Below are 27755 nucleotides of genomic sequence, written 5' to 3'. Positions count from 1 at the left end.
CGTCCGACTGGAAGTCATGAACATCAATTTAATGTTTCCAAGATAAATTTATCTTTTGAAGGTCATTAACCTTCCTAAAGATGATCAGATGGAATATATTCCAATGTCGTCTAGAATAACCGAACCAACACCTTATGATCGTGATGTTGTTTTTGCTATTATTCTGATGTTTCATAACACGGCACTCTATTGATTATTCGCCGAAAATGAATAAAAAATATCCTTGAAGTTAGCCTATGGTTTTAGTAGCAGTGCAATATGGTGAGCCAGTCTCAGGATAAGAAAACATTTAAAAATAAAGCTTTTTTTTTTTGATGAATCAATAGTAAAACAAAACGTCAAAAAAAATCTCAGCTTTGTGATAGCAGATAATCATTATCCAGTTGAGTTGTATTCAACAATAATTATAATATGTACACTATTTTTCTCAGCTAATCGCGAATGATTTTGACTCCGAAATTTAGAACTAAGAGATATGATGGAATGAAAAATACAACCAAAACCAAAACAAAAGCCGAGACACAAAACCCCCAACGAACCGTCCTTCTCCGTCAATTATTCTTTTCTACAAATACGTTGCATGTGTATGAGGATGTTTTCATAAGAATTGCATGGTAGAATAACTGACGTAACGTGACGTGACTGGACGTGAACATGACGTGGATGTTGTATGTGAATCGCACTTAATACGACACGTTTGATTGGAAATTTTTACCTCTAATTGGACATTCTTTTTTTTAATCCCATTTGTTTATTTCAGGGACATTAGCATTTCAGTACCGAGTTCGGGGCCCAAATTATGGCCCCACATCGCCACCGGTCGTCAACACTGTACCACTCTCATCGAAAATGTCCAATTACAGGTCAAAACCGTCTCCAATGCGACACTGAGTGGTGCCTTGGCATGTCGCATCAAATGTAAATTATTGTATCAATGATATAGTTTTTGCATTTTATACTATTTCGAATACACATGATGGTAACAGCGAGTTCTTACTCGTTGTAGAATAGGACACACAAAGTTGACGCATCGATACCTGTTCGTTAAAACTGAACAGCCAGTTTGTGTCACCTGCGGAGTGCAGCTCACTGTTAAACACATGCTCGCCGAATGTAGAGCCTACGAAGAACATCGACAACAATTTCGTCTGGCTCATTCTCTGCACGACATCCTATCCCAAGAAACCGATAACGAAACAAAGCTTATCAAATTTTTGAAGACTACTGGGTTATTTAATCAGCTCTAGATGTTACAGCGAGGCAAAAGCCTTAAGTGCTACGCCTCTTAAAATCTAATAAAAAAAAATACACATGATGGTTCCTTTGATAGATATTTTATACGATTGTAATTTGATACGAATACGAATTTATTTGAGACCTAGCATGTGCAAAAGTTATACGATTCAATGTTTGCTGGGGATGCATCGTCATTGACTCACTTAACGGAACCTGCCCACAATCCAATCGACGAAAAAAACATCGACCTAACAACGACCGTAACGCTGTTACCTATTCACGATGACGACGATTAGGTATCGACATCTGGATACGGCATTAGTTTGAATGAGGCAAACTATTCTCTATCATATTAGTCGGCCCGAATCAGTTTTTATTTGCTAAAATTTGTATGAAATTTTTTTCTTGGCATAATTTTTTCAACTTAAAGTACGTTGTCATGACCCTAAATTGAATTATTTTTTATAGACGTTCAGATATTCTCAAAAAAACTTGTCATTATAATATAAAATTATCTTCAAACATATTTTTATGACGTTTTTTCACCACTTGCAGGCAATGGTGATTTTCACTTACATAAAGTACTAATTTGATTAAGGAAAAATCATGTTCATTCATAATTTTCATTTTAAAAGTGTATTCATTCCTTCTGCAAATCCATACTGTCATGCCTATTCCCCAATATCGTCAACGCGGATAGTTCGTTAGTCGAAATACTGAATAATTAAACAAACCAAATGGCATCACTGGTGGTTCTTTTTTCCACTCCGCTAAACTGTCATCTCAAACAAAAACAAATGGATCATACAACTGGTGAGTATGAAATATATTTCGGCTTTTTAATTATTAATTATTTTATCTTGTCTTATCAGCTATGAATACATTCGACTCGTTTGCTTCCATCAATCGGTAAGGTAGAAAGATGATTTCTCCCATCACCACAGTGCGGATTTCCACTTCTATCACAGCAGCCAACAACATCCGTTTTCCTGCAGCAGTAACCTACAACCCCTGTTGGCAATGCCGGGGGACAGCATTAACAGCAGCAGCAGCAGCAGAATTTGACCATGGTATGGTATTGCGAAGAACTTTCCCCATTAGAGGTTCCGTGCTTCGCGCACATTCAAAAATCCTCTTCAGACACGAAAACTCAACAAGGAGGTATTTATCAACTTGCTCAGCTGAATTACCACCCCGGAAGAACCCGAATGCACTGATTCCGTTGTATAGTAGAATGAAAATAGGTGAGGTAAGCGAACGTAATCGCATGATATTTTAATGTTCGCATTTTTATCCGGATCATACAACTGGTGAGTAGGGAATTCATTTCTGCTTTTCACTTACTAATCATTTTATTTTGTTTCAGCTATGAATACATCCGACTCAATCAATCGGCGAGTGAGAAAGATGATTTCCCTCATCACCACATTGCTTATTTACACTTCTGTCACACCAGCCAACAGCATCAGCTTTCCCGCAGCAGTATCCTTTAAGTCCAGGGTGCTATTCCGGGGAACAGCATCAACAGCAACAGCAGGTCCTGGCCATCTATAGTATTTCGAGCAATTTTCCCCATCGGAGATCCCGTGCTTCACGCACATTGAAGAATCCTCCTCAGCCACATATCTGTGTCATCAAGGGCAAGGAGGTATTCATCAATGTACTCAGTCGGATTTGAATCGTCAATCCAGACAACCCGGATGCACCGATTCCATTATATACCTTATTTTTATTATACATGAATTTTTATTATTTTTTTTCAATAAAATGATTAAAATCGATCAATGTATTTCCTTTTCATTTTCAATAACAAACCAATACAAACAAGCAGCAAGCAGTGCTGAAAGCAGCGCTGCCAGCAGGTCGACGCCTTGCACATGTTGGCGAAAAAGTGGCGTCAAGTTGTTCGATGAATGCATATGAAAGGTCGATAACTCGATTGCAAGGTGGCAGCATTTGAGGTCGATTGTTGACATTTCATCGACCCGATCTTGGCAGGCAAAACGGAATGTGGGTGGATACAAGCTCTAGAATATGCGTGACTAAAGTGCAAGTCGGAAAAAAATCTTTGATGAGAAATTCCCCGGCCAGAACTGGAATCGAACCCTAACCCCGTCAGCGTCAAACCACTCGGCCACGGGAGCAAAACTCAAGACAATTTCAAATTAATAAAAATTGAAGTACAATTATTATTTATAATAAATTCCGTATTGCATAATATTGAAAAAGAACAGTTTTCATTTGAAGTGACCAATACGTTCGGTCTGCTGTGTAGATAGATTTGTACTAAAATCTGTCAAAAGTTTTCACGTTTACGTTTCTGTTGATTACTTTCTTGTAATCGGTTACTGTTGTTTCGAGTTTTTGGAGCTGCTAGCAAACGAAATCGGATTAATTTCTGTTATTAAACCAGACCAATTAAAACTATTTCAAACGTGATGAGGCCAGGTGAAAATGGGTACGTTGAATTCCATCAGCTTCTACTGGTGTAAAATGCCACTTTCACATTTAATGTTTACCAAATTGTACGTGTTTCGAAACCACCAGCAAAGAACGGCGCCGCAGCAGATCCCATTCGCCGGTGGATAGAAAAAAGAAACGTTCCCGAAGCCGTGATCGAGACCGAGATCGTACGAAGACCTCATTTCGATTCAAAGATCTGGGAAGGCGAGACCGGGAACGGGATCGCGAGCGAGAACGCAGAGATCGTGAAAGGGAAAAGGAGATAGAGAAGGAACGCGCACGGGAGGCGGAAAGGAAGCGGGAGTGTGAGAAGGAACGCGAGAAACTCCGCGAACATGCCACCAAATAGTGAGGATATTTGTAATAAATCTGATGTTTCAATAATGAGTCTTCTGTTTCAGTGCCCAAAGCGTTAGCAGCAACAGTAATTTCCGCCAGTCCAAGTTTGACCAGAAACCACCCGGTTTGGTTGAGAAAGAAGTTAAAAAACCTCCAAAGGAAGAACCTAAGGAGAAGGAAGATTCATTTGATTTATCAGTGCCCATGGATAAGGAAGAGGAACAACGCAGATTGGAACAAGAAATGGTTAAGCGGAGGGAGCGAATCGAGCGTTGGCGGGCGGAGCGAAAAAGAAAAGAAATTGAGATAAAGAAGCCAACGGTTTTGTCAGGAAGCAATATACCGAAAAAATGGAGCCTTGAAGATGACGAAGAGGATGACGAGGACGATGTTAAGGATAACAAGGGTAACGACGAGGAGGACGATGTTGATCCGTTAGATGCGTTTATGAAAGAGGTCAATGATGAGGTTCGCAAGGTAAACAATTTTGCTGCTCCTGCTACTCAACCCGAAGGGAAGGCTGCAGTCAACTCTGGCGTCACGATTATCACCGGCGTAGCGAAGAAGAATGCTGAAGGTGTTAAAAAGGGCGAACTTATTGAGCAAAATCAAGACGGGCTTGAATATTCTTCGGAGGAGGAACAAGAAGACATAAAAGATACAGCAGCCAACCTTGCGAATAAGCAAAAGAAAGAGCTGGCTAAAATTGATCATACAGGAATCAATTATTTACCCTTCCGAAAGGCATTCTATGTTGAAGTTCCGGAGATTGCTAAAATGACCCAAACAGAGGTTGATGTTTATAAAACAGAGCTCGAGGGAATTGGCGTTAAAGGCAAAGGTTGCCCAAAACCTATCAAAACCTGGGCACATTGCGGTGTGTCTAGGAAGGAATTCGATGTTCTACGCAAGCTAGGTTTTGAGAAACCTACTCCCATTCAGTGTCAAGCTATTCCTGCAATCATGTCAGGACGGGATCTCATTGGTATTGCCAAAACAGGAAGCGGTAAAACTTTGGCCTTCATTCTACCAATGTTTCGGCATATACTCGATCAGCCTTCTCTAGAGGACGGAGACGGGCCGATTGCCATCATAATGACCCCGACGCGAGAACTTTGCATGCAAATTGGGAAAGACATTAAAAAGTTTGCGAAATCAGTGAATTTGCGTGCGGTTTGCGTTTACGGTGGCACAGGAATTTCCGAACAGATCGCGGAACTAAAGCGGGGAGCGGAGATTATTGTTTGCACACCGGGTCGTATGATCGATATGTTGGCAGCGAACTCGGGTCGCGTGACGAATCTCCGTCGAGTGACTTACGTTGTGCTGGACGAGGCGGATCGTATGTTCGATATGGGATTCGAGCCGCAAGTGATGAGGATAATCGATAACATTCGGCCGGATCGACAGACTGTAATGTTCAGCGCAACTTTCCCACGACAAATGGAAGCGCTGGCAAGACGTATATTACGAAAGCCTATCGAGATCCAAGTTGGCGGCCGATCGGTTGTCTGCAAAGAAGTCGAACAGCACGTGGTCGTGTTGGAAGAGGATGCAAAATTCTTCAAATTATTGGAATTATTGGGTTTGTATCAGGAACTCGGTAGCATCATTGTTTTTGTCGATAAGCAAGAAAATGCCGACATTCTATTGAAGGATCTGATGAAGGCTTCCTATCCATGTTTGAGTCTGCATGGCGGTATTGATCAATTTGATCGAGATTCAACGATCATCGATTTCAAGCAGGGTCGTGTTAAACTGCTTATCGCAACGTCCGTTGCGGCTCGAGGATTGGATGTCAAACAATTGATTCTGGTTGTTAATTATGATTGTCCCAATCACTATGAGGATTATGTGCATAGGTAAATTTTTCTAACATCCAATGGCGTCTCGTCCACCCCTCGCAACCCCAACTTAGACAACTAAACACGCTTCAGATCCGCAATCGGCGCGCTTTGCGTAAGGTGCTTTTATATAGCGGATCTCTGAAAGCTTGCTTGACGCAGGTTATTTATTACGTCATCGACATCAGTCTGTGCACTTTTTCTATACACAGGCTGTATATTGAACTATAGAGAGAGCGGTAAATTGCCAATGTATTAGTGTATTAGTGCATATCTTTGCTTGCACTGGTAGTAGATTCTTGCTTCAGTTTCGCAATCGATAAAATTACGTTAGATTTACAATCAGATGGCGCAGCGAGTAAAACTATGATGTTTGTTTATTTTTGGTTTGAAATTCGTTTGATTATTTTGGAAAAATCAGAGTTTTTCTCCGAATTATCTTTCAAACATTCTTTCTACTCTGAAAGGTTAGAAAATCGCCATTATACATTGTTTCATTCATAATATATGAGGAATGACTTGCTATAAGTGTTGTAATTCGATATCTTTCTGCCTTTTTCGCAGATATAGTCACAATTTAGAATAAAATATGGATATTATTGGACAGTATATTTTTGATAAGCTTTTGAAAAGGCCATTTGCGAATAGGACTGTTGAAGAGAACTTTTAGCGAAAAATGAAGGACTACGACGGCGTAACACCGGGAATTCTCATCGGAGCTGGGCATACACCACTCACTGCCACCAAACAACTGCGCGAGGGTCGGGAGGGCGAGCCCATCGCCGCAAAAACCAGACTTGGATGGGCAGTATACGGATCGCTCCAGGACGGGAAGCAGAGTCGCTCGTATAACCTACATATCTGCGAGTGTACTACAAACGATAGGCTGCATGATTTAGTCAGGCAGTACTTCACCGTAGAGAACGTTGGTGTATCAGCAGATTGTGGACCAGAATCGGACGAAGAGAAACGAGCCTGGTCAATTCTTCAAGCGACGACCAGAAGAGTTGGAACCAGCTTTGAAACGGGACTGTTGTGGCGGCATGACTATGTAGAGTTCCCCGACAGTTATCTGATGGCGGTTCGTAGGCTACAGTGTTTCGAGAGGCGGTTGAAGTCGAACCCAATAATCAACGAGAGTGTTCGACGTCAAATCATTGAGTATCAGCAAAAGGGGTACATCCATGAAGCGAGCAACGAGGAGCTGACATCCACGGACCCGCGCAGGGTTTGGTATTTACCAGTAAGCGTAGTTCAGAATCCAAAGAAACCGAGTAAAATTCGGTTGGTGTGGGATGCCGCAGCCAAGATTGACGGGATCTCATTGAACAGCATGTTGCTGAAAGGCCCAGACCTGGTAGTACCATTACCGACTGTATTATACGGTTTTCGGGAACGACGTGTTTTCGGGAACGACGTGCTTGGTGGCGACCTGCAAGAGATGTTCCATCAGGTGAAGATACGCGCTGAGGATCGCCACACTCAGCGTTTTCTTTGGCGAGACGACCCGACGCAACAGCCCAGGATCTTTATCATGGATGTTGCGACATTTGGTTCAACAAGCTCGCCGTGCTCGGCGCAGTTCATCAAAAACCTGAACGCACAGGAATATGCTGATGAATACCCGAGAGCTGCTGAGGCTATCCTACGTCGACATTACGTGGATGATTACCTTGACAGCTTCGACAGCGAGGAGGAAGCCTGTCGGGTAGCTGAAGAAGTGAAGCTGGTTCACAAAAAAGGCGGTTTCAACATTAGGAACTGGCTGTCTAATTCTTCGGAAGTTCTGCGACGGGTCGGAGTAACGGATGGTTGCCGGGCGAAATTTGTCAACGCAAATTCAGACAAATTCAGTGGAAAGGGTTTTAGGGATGCTATGGATGTCCGAACTTGATATTTTTGTGTACGCAAACGGACTGAATCTTTCGGAAGTTGTTCCGACGAAAAGAGGTATTCTACGGTGTGTAATGAGCCAGTACGATCCACTTGGCCTGCTTTCGCACTTTCTTATCCACGGCCGAGTCATTATTCAAGACATTTGGCGAACGAAGGCAGGCTGGGACGACACTGTCAACGAGGAGATCCTCCAGCGATGGCAGAGGTGGATCAAACTGTTCGAGGAATTGAAGAAGGTCAGCATCTCCCGAGCCTATTTTCCGGGTGTAAGATCGGAAGAAATTGAGGATCTGCAAGTTCACGTTTTCGTCGACGCCAGTGAGACCGCTTACGCTTGCGTTGCTTACTTTCGTGCTTGGATCCACGGCGAGTATCGCACTGCGCTGGTAGGGGCGAAGTCGAAAGTTTCGCCACTGAAATCTCTTTCGGTGCCAAGATTGGAGCTCCAAGCCGCCATCATCGGATGCAGATTAATGAAGACCCTTTGCTCCAGCCACAGTTTGCCGATAAAACGTAGAGTTTTCTGGACCGACTCGAAGACGGTTCTAGCGTGGATCAATTCCGATCATCGCCGCTATCGTCAGTTCGTTGCGTGTAGAATTGGCGAGATCCTCACAAAATCAAACACTGATGAATGGATGTGGATCCCCACAAAACAGAACGTGGCAGACGAAGCTACGAAATGGGGAAAAGGGCCATCCCTAGATCCCGAAAGTCGCTGGTTCGTCGGACCGCAGTTCCTGAGAGGACCTGAAGTGTCTTGGCCACGTCAACCCATAGCCGAGGAAACTCCAGAAGAGCTGAAGCCTTTGCCGTGCATGGTACAGAACACCAAGCGACAAGATGTGCTGATTGACTGGTGTCGATTTTCTAAGTTCGAGAGAGTATGGCGCGCCATCGCATTCATCTACCGTTTTGTAGAGAATTTTCGTCTCAATCAACGAGGACAGCCGTCAAAAAATGGGCATCTCACAGCAGACGAACTGAATCAAGCGCAAAATGCTCTTTGGCGTCTTGTTCAGCAGCAAGCGTTCCCGGAGGAAGTCAGGTTGTTCAAGAAGATCGCCGAAGGAGAACGATCAGTGAAACTACAGAAAACCAGTCGAATTTTCATGCTTTCTCCTTTTATGGATGATCATGGTGTAGTCCGGATGGATTCCCGTCTAAGAGGTGCGCACTTCGTTCCGTTTGACGCACAATTCCCGGTTGTTTTACCGAAGAGCCATTTGCTGACGAACCTCCTTCTAGATTGGTATCACCGAACTTATCTTCACGCGAACAACGAAACGGTGGTGAACGAAGTACGGCAACGCTTCCACGTACCTTCTCTCAGAATCCAGCTTCGTAAGGTGGCGGGTTCCTGTATGTACTGCAAGGTGAAGAAGGCGAAACCATCTGCTCCACGTATGGCACCGCTTCCAGATGCGAGGCTGAGTCCATTCGTGCGTCCATTCTCTTACGTCGAACTGGACTACTTCGGACCATTGCAGGTCAAGGTCGGACGATCGTTGGTGAAAAGATGGGTGGCGCTATTCACGTGCCTCACCTGGAGATAGTGCACTCATTGTCGACGAACTCCTGCAAGATGGCGATACGACGGTTTCTGGTGCGTCATGGATCTTCGTTGGAAATTTGGAGTGATAACGGTACAAATTTTCAAGGAGCCAGCCGAGAACTGAAGAAGCATTTGGAGCAGATTGACCAGCAGTTGTCCGCAGTGTTTACGAACACCAACACCAAGTGGATCTTCAATCCACCGGCTCCACCACATATGGGTGGATCGTGGGAGCGACTGGTTCGGTCAATTAAAACCGCTTTCGCCGGGCTGTCGACCACGAGGAATCCAGACGATGAAACTCTACTCACGCTACTGATTGAAGCCGAAGGAGTTGTCAACTCGCGACCGCTCACATTCGTTCCACTGGAGAATGAGGCACAGGAGGCACTCACTCCCAACCACTTCCTCTTACTCAGTTCCCAAGGCGTAACCCAACCACCCGAGCCTTTGACGGAGTGCCCTGAAGCCATAAGAAGCAACTGGAAGCTAATGAAGAGCATGGTAGATGAATTTTGGCACCGTTGGGTAAAGGAGTACCTCCCCACCATTGCCTGCCGCCCGAAGTGGACGGATGAGTCCAAGGAGTTGAAGGAGGGAGATCTGGCGTTAATCGTGGATGAGTCCTGTCGAAATGGTTGGCTGCGAGGACGTGTAGTATCCGTGGTACACGGGCGTGACGGAAGAGTACGCCAGGCGTTCGTCAAGACTCAGAGGGGAGTACTGCGAAGACCTGCTACGAAAATAGCCGTGCTGAATATCCAGGACAACGCATCGTGAGTAACGCTGGACGACGGGATCTGCTGACCAGCATTACGGGTCGGGGGATGTGGGGGCACTACGTCACTGCCAGCACTTTCATTTTCGAAAATACGCACTTTCCTACAGGCCACACGTTACGATTGACATTTCCCTTTCTCGCAAGATATTGTCATAACAACAAAAATCATTTTTCGCACGACACGAATAAGATAGAGCTGAAGGAAAATTAAATTACATTTGTTGGAGGATATTCAGGATTTAATTATTTCGAAGACCAAAATGTAAGTTTGTTACAAATATCATTACTGTAATTTGTTAAAATAAATTTAAATTACAGCTTTTGAGCTACACCAATTAAAACGGTTTGCTTAAAAGGGGTCCGAAAATTGTACACCTGTCCCAACACTTAGCGACAGCCAAAATTGGTTAAAAACGACTTGTGTTAAAATAGTTAAATAGTAAAATAGTTACACGGAACTTTAATGCTACAGCTTACGACGCGAAGTGGCTATGTGGTATACAGGAGTACAGCGATTTTGTTGGCCTTGTTTGCTGTTTCAGAACCCAGCAGAAAACAGTGTGTGAAACAGAGTAGGATATGCAGATTTGAATAATATATCTTACGCTATAAAATCTCATTCAACTAGCAAAGAGAACATCAACAACAGCATAATATGCCGCACGTTTGAGAAAACTTGGATTGAAAATGCGTTAGAACATGCTAATGAAGTCACAAGAAACAAGCATAATTCAATTGTGAAGAAGACATAAAAACTCCCATTGAATTAGTTTGTCTTCTCAGTTCACATGGTCACGATGAAAGCATATCTGTCTGTAAATGGAGGAAACTAAAAGGACATGTGTAACTTTTTGGCTACGAAAGATATGTCGTTTTCTGACTTCATAAATGCCACGGCAGTATTTTCTGGAACATCGGCAACAATTCAGAATGAGTTGGTGGAAATTGTTGGATCCACCATGCAAGAGCAGATCGCGCGGAAAATAAAACAAGCTGATTTCGTTGCAGTTATGATTAGGACTGGGCGATCTCGGATCGATCTTTTTCATTCCGTTTCCCGATTTTTTGAATCGATGGGCAATTGTCATTTGTTGAATTTACAGTAATGCCTAATAAAAACGACTTTTTGACGTCACAAAATGAATGCCCTGGAAAATGTTTTTCTATGGACTTTAAATTTTTTGTGCCCTTTATACTGAGGAACAAAACAAAATACTTGATGTTTGAATAGAAATATGAAATTTGTATTCCACGACTAAAGAGAACACAACACTCCTGTAGAATAAGCAGACAAATTGGAAAAAAAACTTTTGATTATTCAAAGATCGATTAGGTAAAGATCGATTCTTTGGTACCGATTTAGTCAATGGATCGATCTCTATGCCGTTTGTAGAATCAATTCGACAAGATCGATCTTTTTATAAAGATCGCCCAATCCTGGTTATGATCGACGAAATCACTGATATTTATAGGAAATCTCAGTTCGCTACAATTTTACGATATGAGTAGTAATGATAAACTATAAGTTCAAAAACGCATGACCCTATGACATTCGTCATGAATTAAACTTTAAACAAGTATTCCCGTCGAAAGATTTGTATCATTGAGAGATGTTAATAGAGATAAGTCCGATACAGCTTTATGTCGTTTGTTTATTGCAACAATTTGGCGTATCACCTGCTAAGCTGGTTGCGCAAACATATGATGGAGTTCGAGTGATTTCAGGAGACAAGCAGGAATCCAGGTGATCGCAAAGAAGTCGTTTCCTGAACTCTTATTATATCCTTTGTAAGCCGCATGTTATCAATATTATTTTGCTGCACTCTTGTACGAAAAATTCAAAAACAAGGAAATGTCGCGATTGCGAGTTAAAGAAATTTATGCAGCAGAAGACCCCGAACGTGTGCAAAGTCAAGTGGAACTACAGCTCTAGGATGATCAATATAGTTAAAACATATAATAAAGAAATTTCTACTTGTCCGGGAAAAATGTATCTAGGTGACACCAAGTGGAATGGTGATACGATTTCACTCGCACGAGGGCTGCATGGATACATGCTGGATTTTGATACAATTTTCATCAATCACTCCAAATTTCTCATTTGCTGACATTCTGTACCATACACTAAAACAATGAGAACTGGACTATGTTGAATGTGATAGGAGAATCAGGAACACGTGTGCGAGTAGAAAAGCGTTGGAAGACGAACGAAAATTTAATGCTATTTGGGAAACATGCTTGGGTGCGGCAGATTGTAGCAGCAGAGAAGATCAAATTGAAAAATATGCTGAAATTTACATGTCAAATATTGTCCGCATTCTCGACGAACTGAAAATGCCGTTTACTTATTCTAACAAGTAAAGCATTTAAAATATGAGTTCCCCAAACAACTGATAGATGATCTTTGTTGGCGATTCTCTAATTTTGACAAAGTGAAATTAGGAAATGTACTGCGAGTGTTATATACGAAATCAGAATTTGCCGAGAAGAAAATATCGGAGATTATAAAAACACTGATCGGTAACAATCTCGACGATATTTTTTCGGAAATTATTTTACTCGGAAAGCTAATATTAACTAATACTTCCATCAACTATTGAAAACTATTGAGCTATTGGAAACAAAATGCTTGTTGGGCTCCTACTTTAGAGTTTTTTTTTGGAAAACGTAATTGACAGATTTGCCCATTGCACAGAACGAAGAATTTCGTTTCTGTATCGCTAGAAGAAATTAAATTTAAAAAATAATTTGCCTCCGAAAACAAGACTGTAATATTATATTTAAGAAACATCCTATTATTGCGCATCTTACTGCAATGTCAATTTATATACAACATATATCAACTACGCACGACTATGAAAAATAGCTCCAATTTAGAATTAGACTCATTAATGAGAAACGAGACAGCTCGCCAATCCATTATTCTTGCATAACGAAAACAATATTCGAGCACTAATTGACCCCCATTCTGCAATTTTGAGTAAAAGTTTTGGGCCACCGTGTAGGTGCACAACTAGTCAATTTACTCACGAGACGCCACTTCTTCTTGGATGGCATTTACTTTCCCAGTGGAACTTTTACCTTCTCAACGTAGGTATTACTTGCGTTATTTTTATTAGTAGTACTTAGTTGAGATTTCTATGCCTGATATAACACGCCTTGAAAGTATTCTGGATTGGCAAGCTCTGAAAGTTTTTCTTATTAGTGTGTGGGTATGGAATTGTTACTAACATAAAATTCAACCCTTTCGAACTTATTAGTGGTCCCGAAATGAACCGATGGAATTTGAGTACCGAGATCCGAGATCCGATTCATTCCGTCTTTATCGTGATGTGGCAATTATTCATCACTGTTCCATGCGAAAGCAGAACAGAAACTGATGCCATTGGATTGCATTACGGGAACACCAAGCCGAATGCGTGAATGGGTGCGAATATTCCTTCGCTCGGACGCATTCACACGCAAACAATTTTTCATGACTGTTCCATGCGAAAGCAGAAGTTCACGATAAAGACTGCGAATATTCATCCGCTCGGATGGATTCACACGCAAAACAATTTTTCATGACTGTTTCATGCGAAAGCAGAACAGAAACTGATGCGAGTGAAAGTACTCACGCCTTGCGTGTGTCCGCTAACACTCATGCAAGCGAGCAAAACAAATCACAGCTTGAATGTATTCGCTATGACGGTTTCTCCAGTTGCCTAGATTTTGCGTCCGTGTTTGGGAACACATTGCGATCACCAATCACCATCACCATCAATAAGTTAGATTGTTATGATTTCAATAGCTTGCTTTCAAAGCAATTTTTAAGCTATTGAAACGATTTTTTGGACCAAAAAGTGACAATCATATAATTCGTTGACATTTTATCTTTCGGATGAAGTGATTGGTATACCACTCCATTCAGCCGGTAAAAAGGTATTAACGTTCAAAACCTTGCAGTCCAGCGTCACTCTCTCGTTTTCGAAACTTTGAACTTACAACCCGGTACAGAAATAAAAGACGTAGTCCTGTGTCAAAATTCCCTTGACCAGAACGGGAATCGAACCCGAACTCTCGGCGTGATAATGTGGGACGCTAACCACTCGTCCACAGGAGTACGAGACGCCACTGCTAACATCGAAATGTATTGTAATTATCTAAAAAAAAAGTTTAATTCTAGGTGTGGCCGCACCGGTCGAGCCGGAAACAAAGGTTTCGCATGGACTTTCCTTACACAAGAACAGGGCCGTTATGCTGGCGATATAATCCGTGCGCTAGAGTTATCCGGTGGGACTGTTCCAGACGATCTCAGAGCGCTTTGGGATACCTACAAAACAACACAGGAAGCCGAAGGAAAGAAGGTCCACACCGGAGGCGGCTTCAGCGGAAAAGGGTTCAAGTTTGATGAACAGGAAGCCGCGGCAGTTAATGAGCGTAAAAAGCTGCAAAAAGCAGCTCTTGGTTTACAAGATTCCGATGATGACGATGATTTAGAGCAAGACATAGATCAACACATTGAAAGTATGTTCGCCACCAAGCGAATCGTAAAAGAAGTGGAAGCACCAGTTATCACACAGACCGTTGCGGCTCCAGTGTCGAGCTCGACGAATTCCGACAAGCTTGAACTTGCTAAAAGACTCGCATCGCGCATCAATCTGCAGAAGAATCTCGGATTCGAAGCGAAGGGAGCGACACAACAGGCGGCTGAAGCTATCCTCAAGGGCGGAACCACTCAACAGCTTATCACAGCTAAGACAGTGGCCGAACAGTTGGCCGCCAAGCTCAACAATAAACTCAACTATCAACCTAAAGATGAAGAAGACGCACCCGAGGAAACTAAAGAAACAGTATTCCGTAAATATGAGGAAGAATTGGAGATCAACGATTTTCCACAGCAAGCAAGATGGAAGGTCACTTCAAAGGTAAACCATATATATTACAGAAAAGAGAAGAACCGCCGTAATAATCCATCGTTACTTTGTTCGCAGGAGGCTCTTGCACAAATATCGGAGTATTCCGAAGCTGGTCTCACAGTACGTGGCACTTACGTTCCCCAGGGCAAACCTGCTCCGGAAGGAGAGCGTAAACTCTATTTGGCGATTGAAAGCTGTTCTGAGCTGGCTGTAACGAAGGCGAAGCGCGAGATAACACGTCTTATCAAGGAAGAACTGTTGAAGCTGCAGGCTTCATCACACCACATAATTAATAAGTCGCGATACAAAGTATTGTAATTTGATTTATATGATTACTACTGGTTGATAGTGACGGTGAGTTAAACATTCAAAACTAATAAGCGCTTAAATATTACGAAATTATAGAGAACAATAAAAATTCCGATCAAACGCCAACACGTTATTATTTATATTGTTTTTATAAACGAAAATCCAGAACGGTGGTGATGTATTTACAGGGATTCGCCTCTAATTCGACATCTAGCTAATTGGACAGACATGAGATACGACGCGAATAATTGAACATTGTCACCTCTAATTGGACATTTTTGTACACATCCTTTGTGCAAGTTTCTACAACACGTTAAATTTTTAGGAGTGTTTTTAGAAGAGATCTTTTTTCCTGTTTTAATTTGTTTTCCACATTGTGTTGTGTTTGTTGATATTTCCAATCGCCTCTAATGCAGCACAGAGTGCTGCTTCGGTATGTCGAATTAGAGGCAACTCTCTGTATTTACAATTATGTTGCATTCAATGAAAAGACATTGTGCACAACATTGTGCCGCCAATGAACTCGGTTCATAGCTGCAGTTCCCGGCCGCACTGATTCTAGCCAAGTCCAGCCCCACCTGGTCCCACCATCTCACTCGATGGGCTCCTCTTCTTCTTGTTCCCACCGGATTCTTGGCGTCCAAAACATCAAGTGCTTGTGAGTCCTCTTCGAACATTCTACATACTTTGTGCTTATAAAGAACAACCGGTCAAATTAGGAATTTGTATATAGTATACCCCGTACGGGGTCGGAGTTCGTTGGACCTCAAGGATATACGGAACCCATAGTTTTCGAATTTCACGGTTGTTATAGGGCGCTTGCAGCGTGCATATGTATTAGTGATCTGTTGGACAGGCAAAAGAAATCGCTGCATAGGATTTATATGGAATCGACGATATTGAGCTTTGTATAAATAATTATTTTAGCGAAATAGTTACAAACATTAAGCGCTACTCTATATCAACACATTGCGGACCGCTCACGAGTTTTCTCGTGTTTCGCGTTCCGTCTGTTACGGATGGATCACGAAATAACCCGTGTTTTCTACACTTGAAGGTTATATCCTTGGTGTACCAAGAATCTAACAAGGTCTACCGATGGCTCACCTTCGTCTCATCCACATCGAAGCAAACGATCTCATTTGTGGAATCCGAACAAATGAAGCGTTCAAGTTTGCCCCAAAACGTGCGGTCCTTAATATGTTAATAACATGCGAACATGTGTGTCCTTAAATAAAAATATTTCGTTTTAGCGTCATATACACGGAGAAAATTTGAAATTTCTGTTATGACTATGATTTATATCAATGGAATCGAGTGATTATTCGAAAAGTTGCACAGGAACAGTGAAAACTGCACATTGCGATTGTATAGCTGAGTTAGGTGAATATGTTCCCATGTAGGCTTTGTGCTTTTTGCCCTGGAATATAGGAGTCGTGAATAAGTAGACTATAATGATTAATGAATATGTAGATATCCTTAATCGGTGGTTAGTTTCGCCAAAAAAGCGGTTGATTACGTTGAAATTAAGGACACATTCAGCTAGAAAGATCAACCACACCCCAGTTATGATTTCCGGGTACCGAATACTCTGCGGAGAAGTGAAATTTGTTTATAACAAAATTGATCGGAAACGGAGAAAATCCATCAATTAATCAATTCATGAAAAATACAAGAAATCATTCGAACGTGAGCTTGAGTGACTTTAATCTAGGTCCGAACATGTTGATAATCCTTCCCTGCCAATTTTTCGATTCAAATCTAGTGGGAAAGTCGCTCGATGAACATCGCGAAATAGGTGCTAGTAAATTGAGTAATATGGGTCACACATGAAATAGCTTGCCTAACTATTTCACAAAGTTCATGTTAGTTCTATGAAATATTCGCGCTAGTAAAAAGACCGCAACTATATTTAAATCATCTACAAGAACGTGGATTGATTATGAATCCGCTTCTGCTGCATAGATACTACGAATGTACACAAACGATGTGTGCCCAACACATGCTCCGTATGTATGTGTAGCAAGAGCCCTATTAACGTTGAGAGTGTGAGAGAGACTTCTAACAAGCTAACTAGATTTGTTAAAAATCGTGTCTTGCATGCTGAAGCTCGCTTCCTGCATAACACCTTCCAGCGCCACGTTGAAGAGCCGACAGGAGAGTCCGTCGCCATGACGAAGTCCCTTGTGAGTCTCCGACAGAACGCCTGTGATCCGTACACTGCACCGCACACTGTTCATCGTTGTCTGAATCAGTCTTGTCAGTCTTGTCTTGTGGCGTTGGTCATATCATATGTGGCTTTGAAGTCGATGGAGATGTGGTGCGCAGAGATGTGATACTCACACTTACGGTGGGTTTAGACTAGGGATATATTCATGTGAAGAAATATGATGAGATTTATATAAATCGCATCAACCGTTTACACCAGCGCTAGATTTATATAACGAATACATTCATGAATTCCTTCATGTGATTTCAACTCGTGATAAATGTACGACCCGTTTACATATGCATATATATATATATATATATATATATATATATATATATATATATATATATATATATATATATATATATATATATATATATATATATATATATCTTGTGCCGTGGATGTTTTCCCTCATTCTTTTTCGTTTCTCTCCGCAGACACACCTTTAATGCTAGTTGTTGACTTCTGGTTGATGTGACGACATCGAAACGCAAAATTGCCGCTTGTGTGATTATTTTAAAAATGCTGGAGAGGAAGAAAACACGTTCTGTGTGGATTCGAGATTGGATTCTGAAACGTGAGAGATATGGTGCCTGCAGTCAGTTGATGTCTGAGCTCTATATCGAGGATCCAGCTCAGTTTTCCAACTTCCTGAGAGTCAACCCAACCAATTTTGAGAAGCTTATCTGTAGAATTGGTCCTTTGATATCGAAACAAGATACCAGATTCAGAAAAGCTATTGATGTAACAACACGGCTTACTGTTACATTGCGTTTCTTAGCAACAGGTGAGCAGAATTTTGCTGTATTATACTACTTAATGATAAATAATTACACATTATCATGTCAGGTGATTCATACGCTAGTTTGAGCTATTTGTTCAGGGTACCAAAATGTACAATTAGCATAATTGTTCCAGAAGTATGTAGAGCAATATATTCAGCACTGAAAGACGATTATATTAAGGTAATTTCTATATATATATATATATATATATATATATATATATATATATATATATATATATATATATATATATATATATATATATATATATATTATTAATTGTCGTCAGTTCTCACAGTTTCAGTTTCTATATCAATCAACATTTGTGGCGAGGGTACGTTTTCATAATATTGCGAATGGTTTGATGAGTCGGTACGTCTATTTACGGAATTCGTATAGTTGCTACTTGTAGAAGCGGAAGCACTCAAATATTCATCTTCCTCGCTTATTTCTATCATGATTTGTTGAAATTTCCGCTTCATTTTTCTGCGTAAATGGTTTGAAGAGAGATTTCTCATCTCAGATGCAACGAATTTCCCGAAAACATCAAATTGATCCTCTTCTTCATTTAACGTTTGTAGAGCTTTTTGTAGAATTGAATTGTCTGATGCGTCAATTTTCCGTTTCTTCCTGCGATTTTGGTCTCGAGATATTGGTGTTGAGTCAGGCGGGTTTATGTCCTCAGAATGTTGAAATATGTTATCGTTACAGCCAGCCCCCTCCAATGTAGAATACTAGTATAAATATAAGAAAATTAAATAAGTTTTATATATTACCTAATAATTGACCAATCTCATGCCAACTCGACTGGTCTTTGGCAGCAAGATCTCAGGTTGCAGTGAAACGTTGTGAGTGTAGAGATATTGGTCATTTAAACAACTTTGCATACTTGAAATCTTCAAAAGACTACTTTTTGAAAAGTGTCGAAACAATTTTTTTTATTTTTTACAAAAAATTATGACTCAAAACTATAACATCTACAAAATTTTAGTTAAAGGATGAAATGTAGGAAATTGTTTATGTTTTCATTAAAAATATCAAACAAATTTTTGAAAAAAAATATTGTCAAAATTAAAATTATTTTTTTCTCAAAAATATGTTTTTTCAAAAATCTGAAAAAATAGATATGAATAGCCCATTCAATTACCAACAGGTCACCCATACATCGGAAGATGAGTGCCTTTACAGAAAAAAAGTTTTTCTGACATACAACTTTTTCATGTTTTTTTTTTTTTGAAAAATCACTATAAATGTTAAACTCGTAATATTTTTTATGTATAAAGAATCACTATTTAAATGTTCTGCAAACTATTTTCTATTTGAAAACATTTCAAGAACATGTCAAACACGAAAATTGACACACAAAAATGTTTTGAGCAAAACATTATTTTTTAAGAGTCTCCATACAAAAATGCCTTATATGTATTCCAGAAATTATAAAATATAGGAAGTTGACGTCTTCGACAATAGTTCACATTTTAATAAGATTTAAAGCTTCATCGAACACACTATATCGCTATCTTGACTTTAAACAAAATTAGGATTAGTTGTAATTTTTGCAAAGAAAACATGAAAAAGTAATACTTTTTCCCTGTAGAAGTGCCCATCTTCTGATGTATGGACGACTTGTTGAAAATTGTAAGGGAAATTCACATTTTTTTTGAGAATTCAAAATTTAATTGAAATTGAAATTTTAATTGAAAAAAAAATTTAGGCAAGTAGGCAAGCAAAAAGTAGTCTAATTCTTCTTTGAATATTTCAAGTATGCGAAATTGCTCAAAAGACACATGTGTTTAAACCTACAACTTTTCACTGCTATCTGAGATGGTACTGCCAACTCCTAAGACGAGTTGGTATGAAATCCGTCAATTAAAATAAATACAAATATAGATAGTGTTAACTATTTCGTTTGTTTGTTTGTTTTTTTAGGTGCCGTCTACATCAGATGACTGGAACAATATCGCCCTCAAGTTTCATTCAAAATGGAACTTCCCCAAATGTTTAGGTGCTATCGATGGAAAACACATAATCGTCCAGGCGCCGGACCATAGCGGAAGCTACTACTATAATTATAAGGGACAGCACAGTATTGTCTTGATGGCTAGTGTTGATGCGGAATACAAATTTACCATCATCACAGTTGGCAGCAATGGAAGAGTGTGAGATGGAGGTGTTTTCAGAGCTAGCGGTGTTGCTGATTATATCAAGAATGCAGTAGTTGGTCTCGAGAAGATGCCTCTCCCAGGAAGAACATTATGTGTCCCATATGTTTTCGTCTCAGATGACGCTTTTCCTCTGCAACCACACATAATGAAGCCATACCCATTCAATTCCCAGGGTTCTATGAGAATATTTAATTACAGACTTTCTAGAGCAAGGAGAATTGTTGAAAACGCATTTGGTATCATGTCGAGCGTGTTCAGGGTTCTAAGAAAACCACTTTTAATTACTCCTGAACGCGTTGAAGCAATAGTGTTAGCCACGTGCACTTTGCATAATTTCTTATTGTCAGAGAAATCTGCTACGAATGTATACGCTCCTGAGGGTACGTTTGATCGTGAAGCTTCAGAAACAGGCGAAATTATTTAGGGAACCTGGCGAAGTGAAAATATGCCAGCAGATAATTTGTTACCACTGGCACAACAAGGCAGCAATAATTACTCGAACAATGCTAAAGAAATACGGGAAAAGTTTAGAGGGTATTTTATAAGCAATCAGGGTGAAGTTCCATGGCAAAATAGATTTATATTGTTAAAAAAAAAATATATGTGAATAAATAATTAAAAATTTATTTTCGTTCTTATTACTCTTGATTTATATCCCTATGTATAGTCTCATGATCACTAGACTATTGCCCCAGATGGATGAGATATAGATTCTGATACATACACTCTTACATTTTTTTCATAGTAAATAGTCCAAGTTTAAATTAATATATTGAATAAAATCAGTGAAATACACATGTTATCACTCAAAGGTCATTATGATAATTACTTACGTACTTCACGAAAGCCTTTATAAACCAGCATGTGAGCAAAAAAACAACTAGCAATGTAATGTTACATTATTACATATAAAACGAAAACTTGTGGCGGAATTCATACATGGGAATAAATAATAAAAATGATTAAATAGAAAAAATAATTCCAATCACAATAATCATCAATTTGTTTCTGAAAGAAAATAATAATAGTAATAATAATAGCAATTTCTTCTATTACCATTGCTATATTTCCTATCGCTGGTCTGCAGTCAAATAATCCTTGCAGAAATATTAATGAATTGTAGTACGGCCACTTCGACACATACAATTCATCAGTGCCCTGGAGAGACTTTGTTGTTCTGCTCTTCTTCAATTCAGGATTAAATTGATTTCGCAGGTTGTGGAGCTTCTTCCGAACTGCTTCCACCGTTGTGTTGAACTTTTCAGCCATTTCTTTATAAGCACTAATTTTCTTTAACCTATCTTTATATTCAACACTGGTAACGTCCCACAGTTCGACTTTACTACAATATAAACATATCAGCTCTTCTATTTCTCCTTTCATCCACTCTTTTTTGTTGCTTTTATTGGCCATAATAACAAAAAACAAAAACACAACCCACGAAATAAAAACAAATCAAACAGCAAAATAACTAGACTCAACGATATCCGAATCAACATATATTCATTGTTTACATTTGCAAACAGAGAAAGAGAAAGAGCACGGATGGTCTCACTCTTTTTCGGTGATTTATTCACCAAAAGTAGACTGGCTGTCAACTTGAGTGAATTCTCACCAGTGAGAAATTCATCAGTGTTTACATCTACTGACGTTTTGCTTATATAATTGACTTCATATTTGTATGAGATATAAATTCAAGCCCGTTTACATCTATTTTCTAGTGAATAAATCCATCTATAGCTATAGATCTCCCTAGTCTAAACGTACCATAAGTTTTAAAGTCTCCGTGAACAAAGAATAGAAGAATAACGAAGGGGAATATTTGCCTAGATTATAAACAGTAGATCTCGCTGAGGCAAACGTTCATTCATCTTGAGGACACCGACTAGACAACACCGTTGCTGAGCGAGCTGAACCGCGAAAGATCGAGTGCCGAGGGCAATTGGGGCGGAGGAGTAATATGAGGAAAGAGTAGAGTTTTCGAAGGACATTTTTGAAGGCTAGAGATGAATGAACCGAAGATGTTTAAAGTCTCTTTAATTCAACAAGGGAAGGAAAGGAAAAGAAGCAATGAACATCGCTTGTTCTTCCTTCTTTTGCGCCATCACATGTATTCGTTTCGGACTGAGCTGTGGACGTGACCAAGACACTCCCTCGCTGATGTTTCTAGCATTGCATTCATTGCATCAAACTGACGCCATTGCATTAATGTTTTGAGCTAAACAATTGTGTAGGGAATCATCAAGCTGGGCATCGGCTCACCGAGAAAATAAATGTTTTGGAATTGTGTCTGTGATTTGCTTAAGCGTGCCAGTAGCACAACATTCTCCACCAATGATGACAGCTACGCTAATCGAGACCGGCAATATTAACAGAAAGGGCTTCTGTTGAGAAGAGCGTAAAACGGAGATAAGTGTGTGTATATTTAGTTGCTTCAAGTCACCGATATATGGATATTTGTGTGCGTACGTGCGTGCTTCATAACTCGTACGCAAAAATAGTGCATCTTCGCTACGCTGAAACCTCATTCGTATCTCCTCCCGTGCACATTGATGGTGCAAATTATGCCGCAGTTAACATTGTTTGTTTTCCGTCATCATAAAAGCTTCGTTAGTGCCTTTGACATTTCATCAATGCATTGAACTGACGCTATGGCGGAGCAGGCGTTAAGGTTGTGGGACTACCAAGGATCTTGAACGTCGTGCTGGAATGTTATAAGCTATTTGGGTTCGCGTGCCAGTCGCAAAACTGCCTTCAACTAGGATTGAATTTGCGCTAATCTTGATCATAAGCAATGCTGTTCTTTTCGAGATTGTTGAGATTAACAGAAAGAGATCATTTCGTTTATTTAGTTTAGAATTTTGTATGTGATTTGGTTTGGCAGTAGCAAAACTTTCTCCACTAACGACATATATAAAATAACAGCGTAGTTCTACGTCAACAATGCGGTCGTGTCTTGGACACAACCTCCTATAATTTTTTTGTAAAAAATCGGCACTCTGGGACTTAGTTTTTTTTCGGCATGCGAAACGAAAAGTATGGTTTAGGGTGCCAATGAAAATAGTTATCTCGATTTTTCATTTGGAACATGCTACGTAATGTTGATTTGCACAATAATATACCCTATGCAAAATATTAGCTCATTCGGACTTACTGGTGTCGCAGACGTTAAAATTTGAGTTTTTTTGAAAAACGAAAATTCACCGAAAATCGAGATTTTGAAAAAAATTACTGGATGCCAAATGTCTTAAAATTGCATTACTCGTCGAGATTTACAGTAATCTCAAAAATATTTTTTTTTTCAAAAATCAATTTTTCAGACGGAAAAACGACCAAGGTCCAAAAAAAATTTTTTTGACAAAAAAATTTGTTCGAGATAACTATAAATCTCGACAAGTAATGCAATTTTAAGACATTTGGCATCCAATTTTTTTTTAAACTAAAATTTTAACGTTTGTGGCACCAGTAACTGAAGTTCGAATGAGCTAATATTTTGCATAGGGTATATTATTGTGCAAATCAAGATTTCGTAGCATGTTCCGAATGAAAAATCTAGATAACTATTTTTATTGGCACCCTTAACCATACTTTTCGTTTCGCATGCCGAAAAAAAAACTAAGTCCCAGAGTGCCGATTTTTGACAAAAAAAAATCGAAATGACACTAGATCTCGACGTTTTATGCCATTTTAAGACATTTGGCATCAACATTTTTTTTCGAAAACCCCGATTTCATTTACTCCCCCCTTGGATGATTTTTCGATTTTCAAAAAACTCAAACTTTGACCGCTTTGCGCCACTCTCCCTTAAGTCCGATTGAGCTGATATTTTGCATAGGGTGTTTTTTCGAGTTTTTTTTATGGAGTAACTTTTTGAAACTGGAGATGACCCTTTTCATTGGCACCCTAGTGTATAAGTTTCGCTGGGCCCTGAAGAGCTCTACTGCGAGGTCATCGTTAACAGCTCCTTTGTAATTCATTAGCTTATTAATACATAAAAGCATGAAAAAGACGATCGACATGTTTTTGAACTTTTTACGTTAGCATGTATAATTCCTATTAATGTGCGAATTCCCGCTCCATATTTATACATCGGGTATGCCCGCTGTGACAGACATTGTCAAATGCTTTTCCAAAATCTAGCAACGTAATGGGCACCTTACACGATCAACCGGATTGACAATAAGTGTCTTCAATATCGTGACAGCTAGGCTTTCAACATCTGATCTAACCTCAATCAATATTTTTCCACCTTACACGGTCAATATCGCCCTCAACCCGAGACAACGAAAATATCCGCGATGGCTAGTGGCGACATTTGAGTTTGGGATCCAAACTATTCTCTATCAGATTAGAAGGCTAAAAGGCGATTTTCAATTGGTAAAATTTGAATGAAAATATCTACTTGGTATTATTTAATTAGTTGAAGCGCGTAGTCCTAACCTTAACTTAACCTATTTCCCCTGAATTTTCAGATATTCCTACTAAAATGTATTATTATAATATAACATCAATTTCAGACATAATTTTTGTATGGGATTTTCTCACCACTTGCAGAAAAAAAGTGATTTGCATTCACATAGAATACTAATTTGATTTGGAAAAGTTAATTTTCATTCATAATTTACACTTTAGAATTCGGTTTTTCTTCTCAAAAATACATCATAATACTCGTTTCACAAATATAGACTGTTCCTTTCAGTTTCAGAGATGCCAGATTATTTTAGTTTGCGAAAATATATGCAAGTTATTTTATCTGCAAGCAAATGTTTTTATTCCATAAATGAGACTATGACAGTAGAACCCCGATTATCCGCGAGCGGGTGATCCGCCCTGCGGATTATTCGTGACTGCGAGTTCCATAGTAAATCAATAGGCCTTTCCGGAATTTGTTAGTGAGTGGTAGGCCCATGCTCTTTTGTTGTGGTCATGGCTTTTACATTATTTAGCCACTGGTGTACACGACCTTATAGATGAATAGTTGATTGATTTCTGTATTGATAGAACATAGTTTTTATGTTGAAACATCTCTTTTCGTGTTTGCATTTTTTGTCCTTTAATGGGTCATCCTCGATTTTCGTTAATCGCGGTGAGTTTGCCCGACTATTCCGCGGATAATCGGGATTCTACTGTAGCTTGAATTAACACATGATGTTTTTTCATCTGTGATTTTCCAAGATCTTCTCATTCTCCAAATTTTATAGCGGAGTGTGAAGAAACACACAACCCGCTCACAAGCGCAGAGAATGACCGAGTTCAACGTTAAAAAATTCCTAAAACGTTGTTAAGTTTCATCCACTCTCTCACCATCACATTGTCAGTTTACTTTGAAGTTTTGATTTGTATCGTGAAAAGTATCGTATTTTGCTATTCAAAGTATCGGTTTTCCAAACCAAAAGCTTCCATTTATGATTCCTACAATTTCAGTAGTTTATAAATTTTAATTGCAATCGCAAAAAAGACTAACAAAAATTAAATGTGCGCTTGCATATCTGGCAACTCAGTCTGGAAGTCCGTGAGGTAAAACGTCAACATCATGCATCCATATGAAATGTCACGATATTGATGCTCGAAAATCAGAAAATCCGGATTTCTGCGTTGTCGGCCATGTTCAGCTGTCATTATGCTTTCAAATGTCATCATATTGTCAATAAAGTTGACCGTGTAAGGTCCGCTTAATGGATGTGGACTTGGATTCAGCTTTGTTTATTTGGATGATATTCATCATGGTTTCTCAACCTGAACTGTTCAAGCAGAAGGATGTTGAGTTTGTTTGTAGATTTGTTCAAACGACTAAGAATGAACTTCTCGAAAAGTTTATTCAACGTTGAGAGAAGCCTGACAGGTCTGTAAAATGAAGGCAATGTTTGCGGGACGGTATGACTTCCCAAGTTTGCGGGACGGTATGACTTACGCCATCTTCCAGATGCTTAGAATGATGCAATTCCAAACATCTGGTCAAGATTGGCCCTAAAGGCGAATATTCTTTTGATTTAATTTTTTCAAGATAAAATTGAACACTTCATCAAACCCGGGAGCCTTCATGTGGCTTTTATTGCAAAGCAAACCTGTTCAACTAAATTCCTATCTCCTCGGAGCACAGCACAAAAGGATGAATCGCAGTTTTGGACGCATTGCGCAATGTGTTCTTCCAGCAGACTAAACATATTCGAGCCAAGCAGATGCGGTACGGCAAGCTGTCGCATCCAGCATTTAGACCTTAGCTAACTTCTAAGATAATATTGAACATTCCTCCGTATTTTGATAATTCTCACGAATCAATTGTATGCCTATTCCTTACAGGAATACGTCGAACGCATGCATTATTCAGCCGCGGATATGGCTTGGTGGAGTTTCTCCAACTGAACAGGGAAAAGTCCTGTGTGAATCGATTTCCTGCCGAAGAAATAAGAGTAGGCTCATCAGAGAACTGAACTAACGCTGCTCCAATGACAAAGCGTGAGTTGGTTCGATTGATAGCGATGAGGTCCTCCTTGAACTGAACAGATGAACCGTTTCTATCGTGGACTAGGACAGTACACAACGACGATTCGGATGAATTTTGTTGACGATTTAACCTACACACTAAGGGCATGGATAAAACAAATGCGGAGTTGTACAGGATGTTGTACTAGAGGCTCTCCTTCACGAAGATCGCAACACCACCTTCCTGAAACTAATGCGATCAAGCCGGATGACATTGTTTTCTGCAAACATAACACTGTCATTGGAATGCAGGGGAGTTTTGGTCAATAATCTCACATCGATGCTATGACTGCTGAGGCTGATTTTCTCTGAGGAAAAGAAACTTATCCTAGATAGTATTGCTTCACTTTTGAGAGACTTTTCGACTATCAACATTAGAAGCGGAAGTTCGTTGGTTAGGGGAGAACCTTCTCAAAGAGGGGTGATTCAGATGGCTTTTCCACTAACATAAATGAAAAGTCAGAATTACTCCTGAATTTAGTGCCGTTTTGGGTATTCCAACAGTATAACGCATCAGTTCACAAAAGTCGGAATACCTTTACATGGTTTTTCGAAATGGAGCTTCAGATTCTGGACTACCCTCTTTATTTACTAGTTCAAAAACCAATCGAGCACTTATTGGGAGTAATCGTACGGCGAAGAGAAGCCGCTAACCGGTAGTATGAGAGTTCCAAGGAACGAGAGCTTTTGCGTAGATTACAATAAGGGTCATCTGAAATACACAATTACTTTGCATGGTATTGAATAATATGGAACGAACAATATATTGAAATTAAAACAAGATGA

General features: G+C 39.8%; 1 protein-coding gene and 1 long non-coding RNA gene across 2 annotated transcripts; both read left to right on the top strand.

Moving 5' to 3' along the window:
- The first annotated feature begins 1850 nt into the window (after positions 1-1850).
- On the top strand, positions 1851-3017 carry LOC129767754 (uncharacterized). The gene is made up of 3 exons (XR_008741570.1): positions 1851-2049; positions 2109-2546; positions 2603-3017. It is a non-coding gene; the product is annotated as an uncharacterized LOC129767754 (long non-coding RNA).
- A 517-nt stretch (positions 3018-3534) lies between these two features.
- On the top strand, positions 3535-15447 carry LOC129767749 (probable ATP-dependent RNA helicase DDX46). The gene is made up of 5 exons (XM_055768926.1): positions 3535-3694; positions 3784-4047; positions 4101-5900; positions 14280-15021; positions 15088-15447. The coding sequence occupies exons 1-5, from the start codon at positions 3675-3677 to the stop codon at positions 15328-15330; spliced, it is 3069 nt and encodes a 1022-aa protein (XP_055624901.1). The 5' UTR covers positions 3535-3674; the 3' UTR covers positions 15331-15447.
- The last annotated feature ends 12308 nt before the right edge of the window (positions 15448-27755 follow it).

Source organism: Toxorhynchites rutilus, chromosome 2 (genome assembly GCF_029784135.1).
Source record: "Toxorhynchites rutilus septentrionalis strain SRP chromosome 2, ASM2978413v1, whole genome shotgun sequence".
NCBI classification, from domain to species: Eukaryota; Metazoa; Arthropoda; class Insecta; order Diptera; family Culicidae; genus Toxorhynchites; species Toxorhynchites rutilus.
The sequence above is the reverse complement of the archived record's forward strand: the minus strand, read 5'-3'. Positions and strand labels throughout refer to the sequence as shown.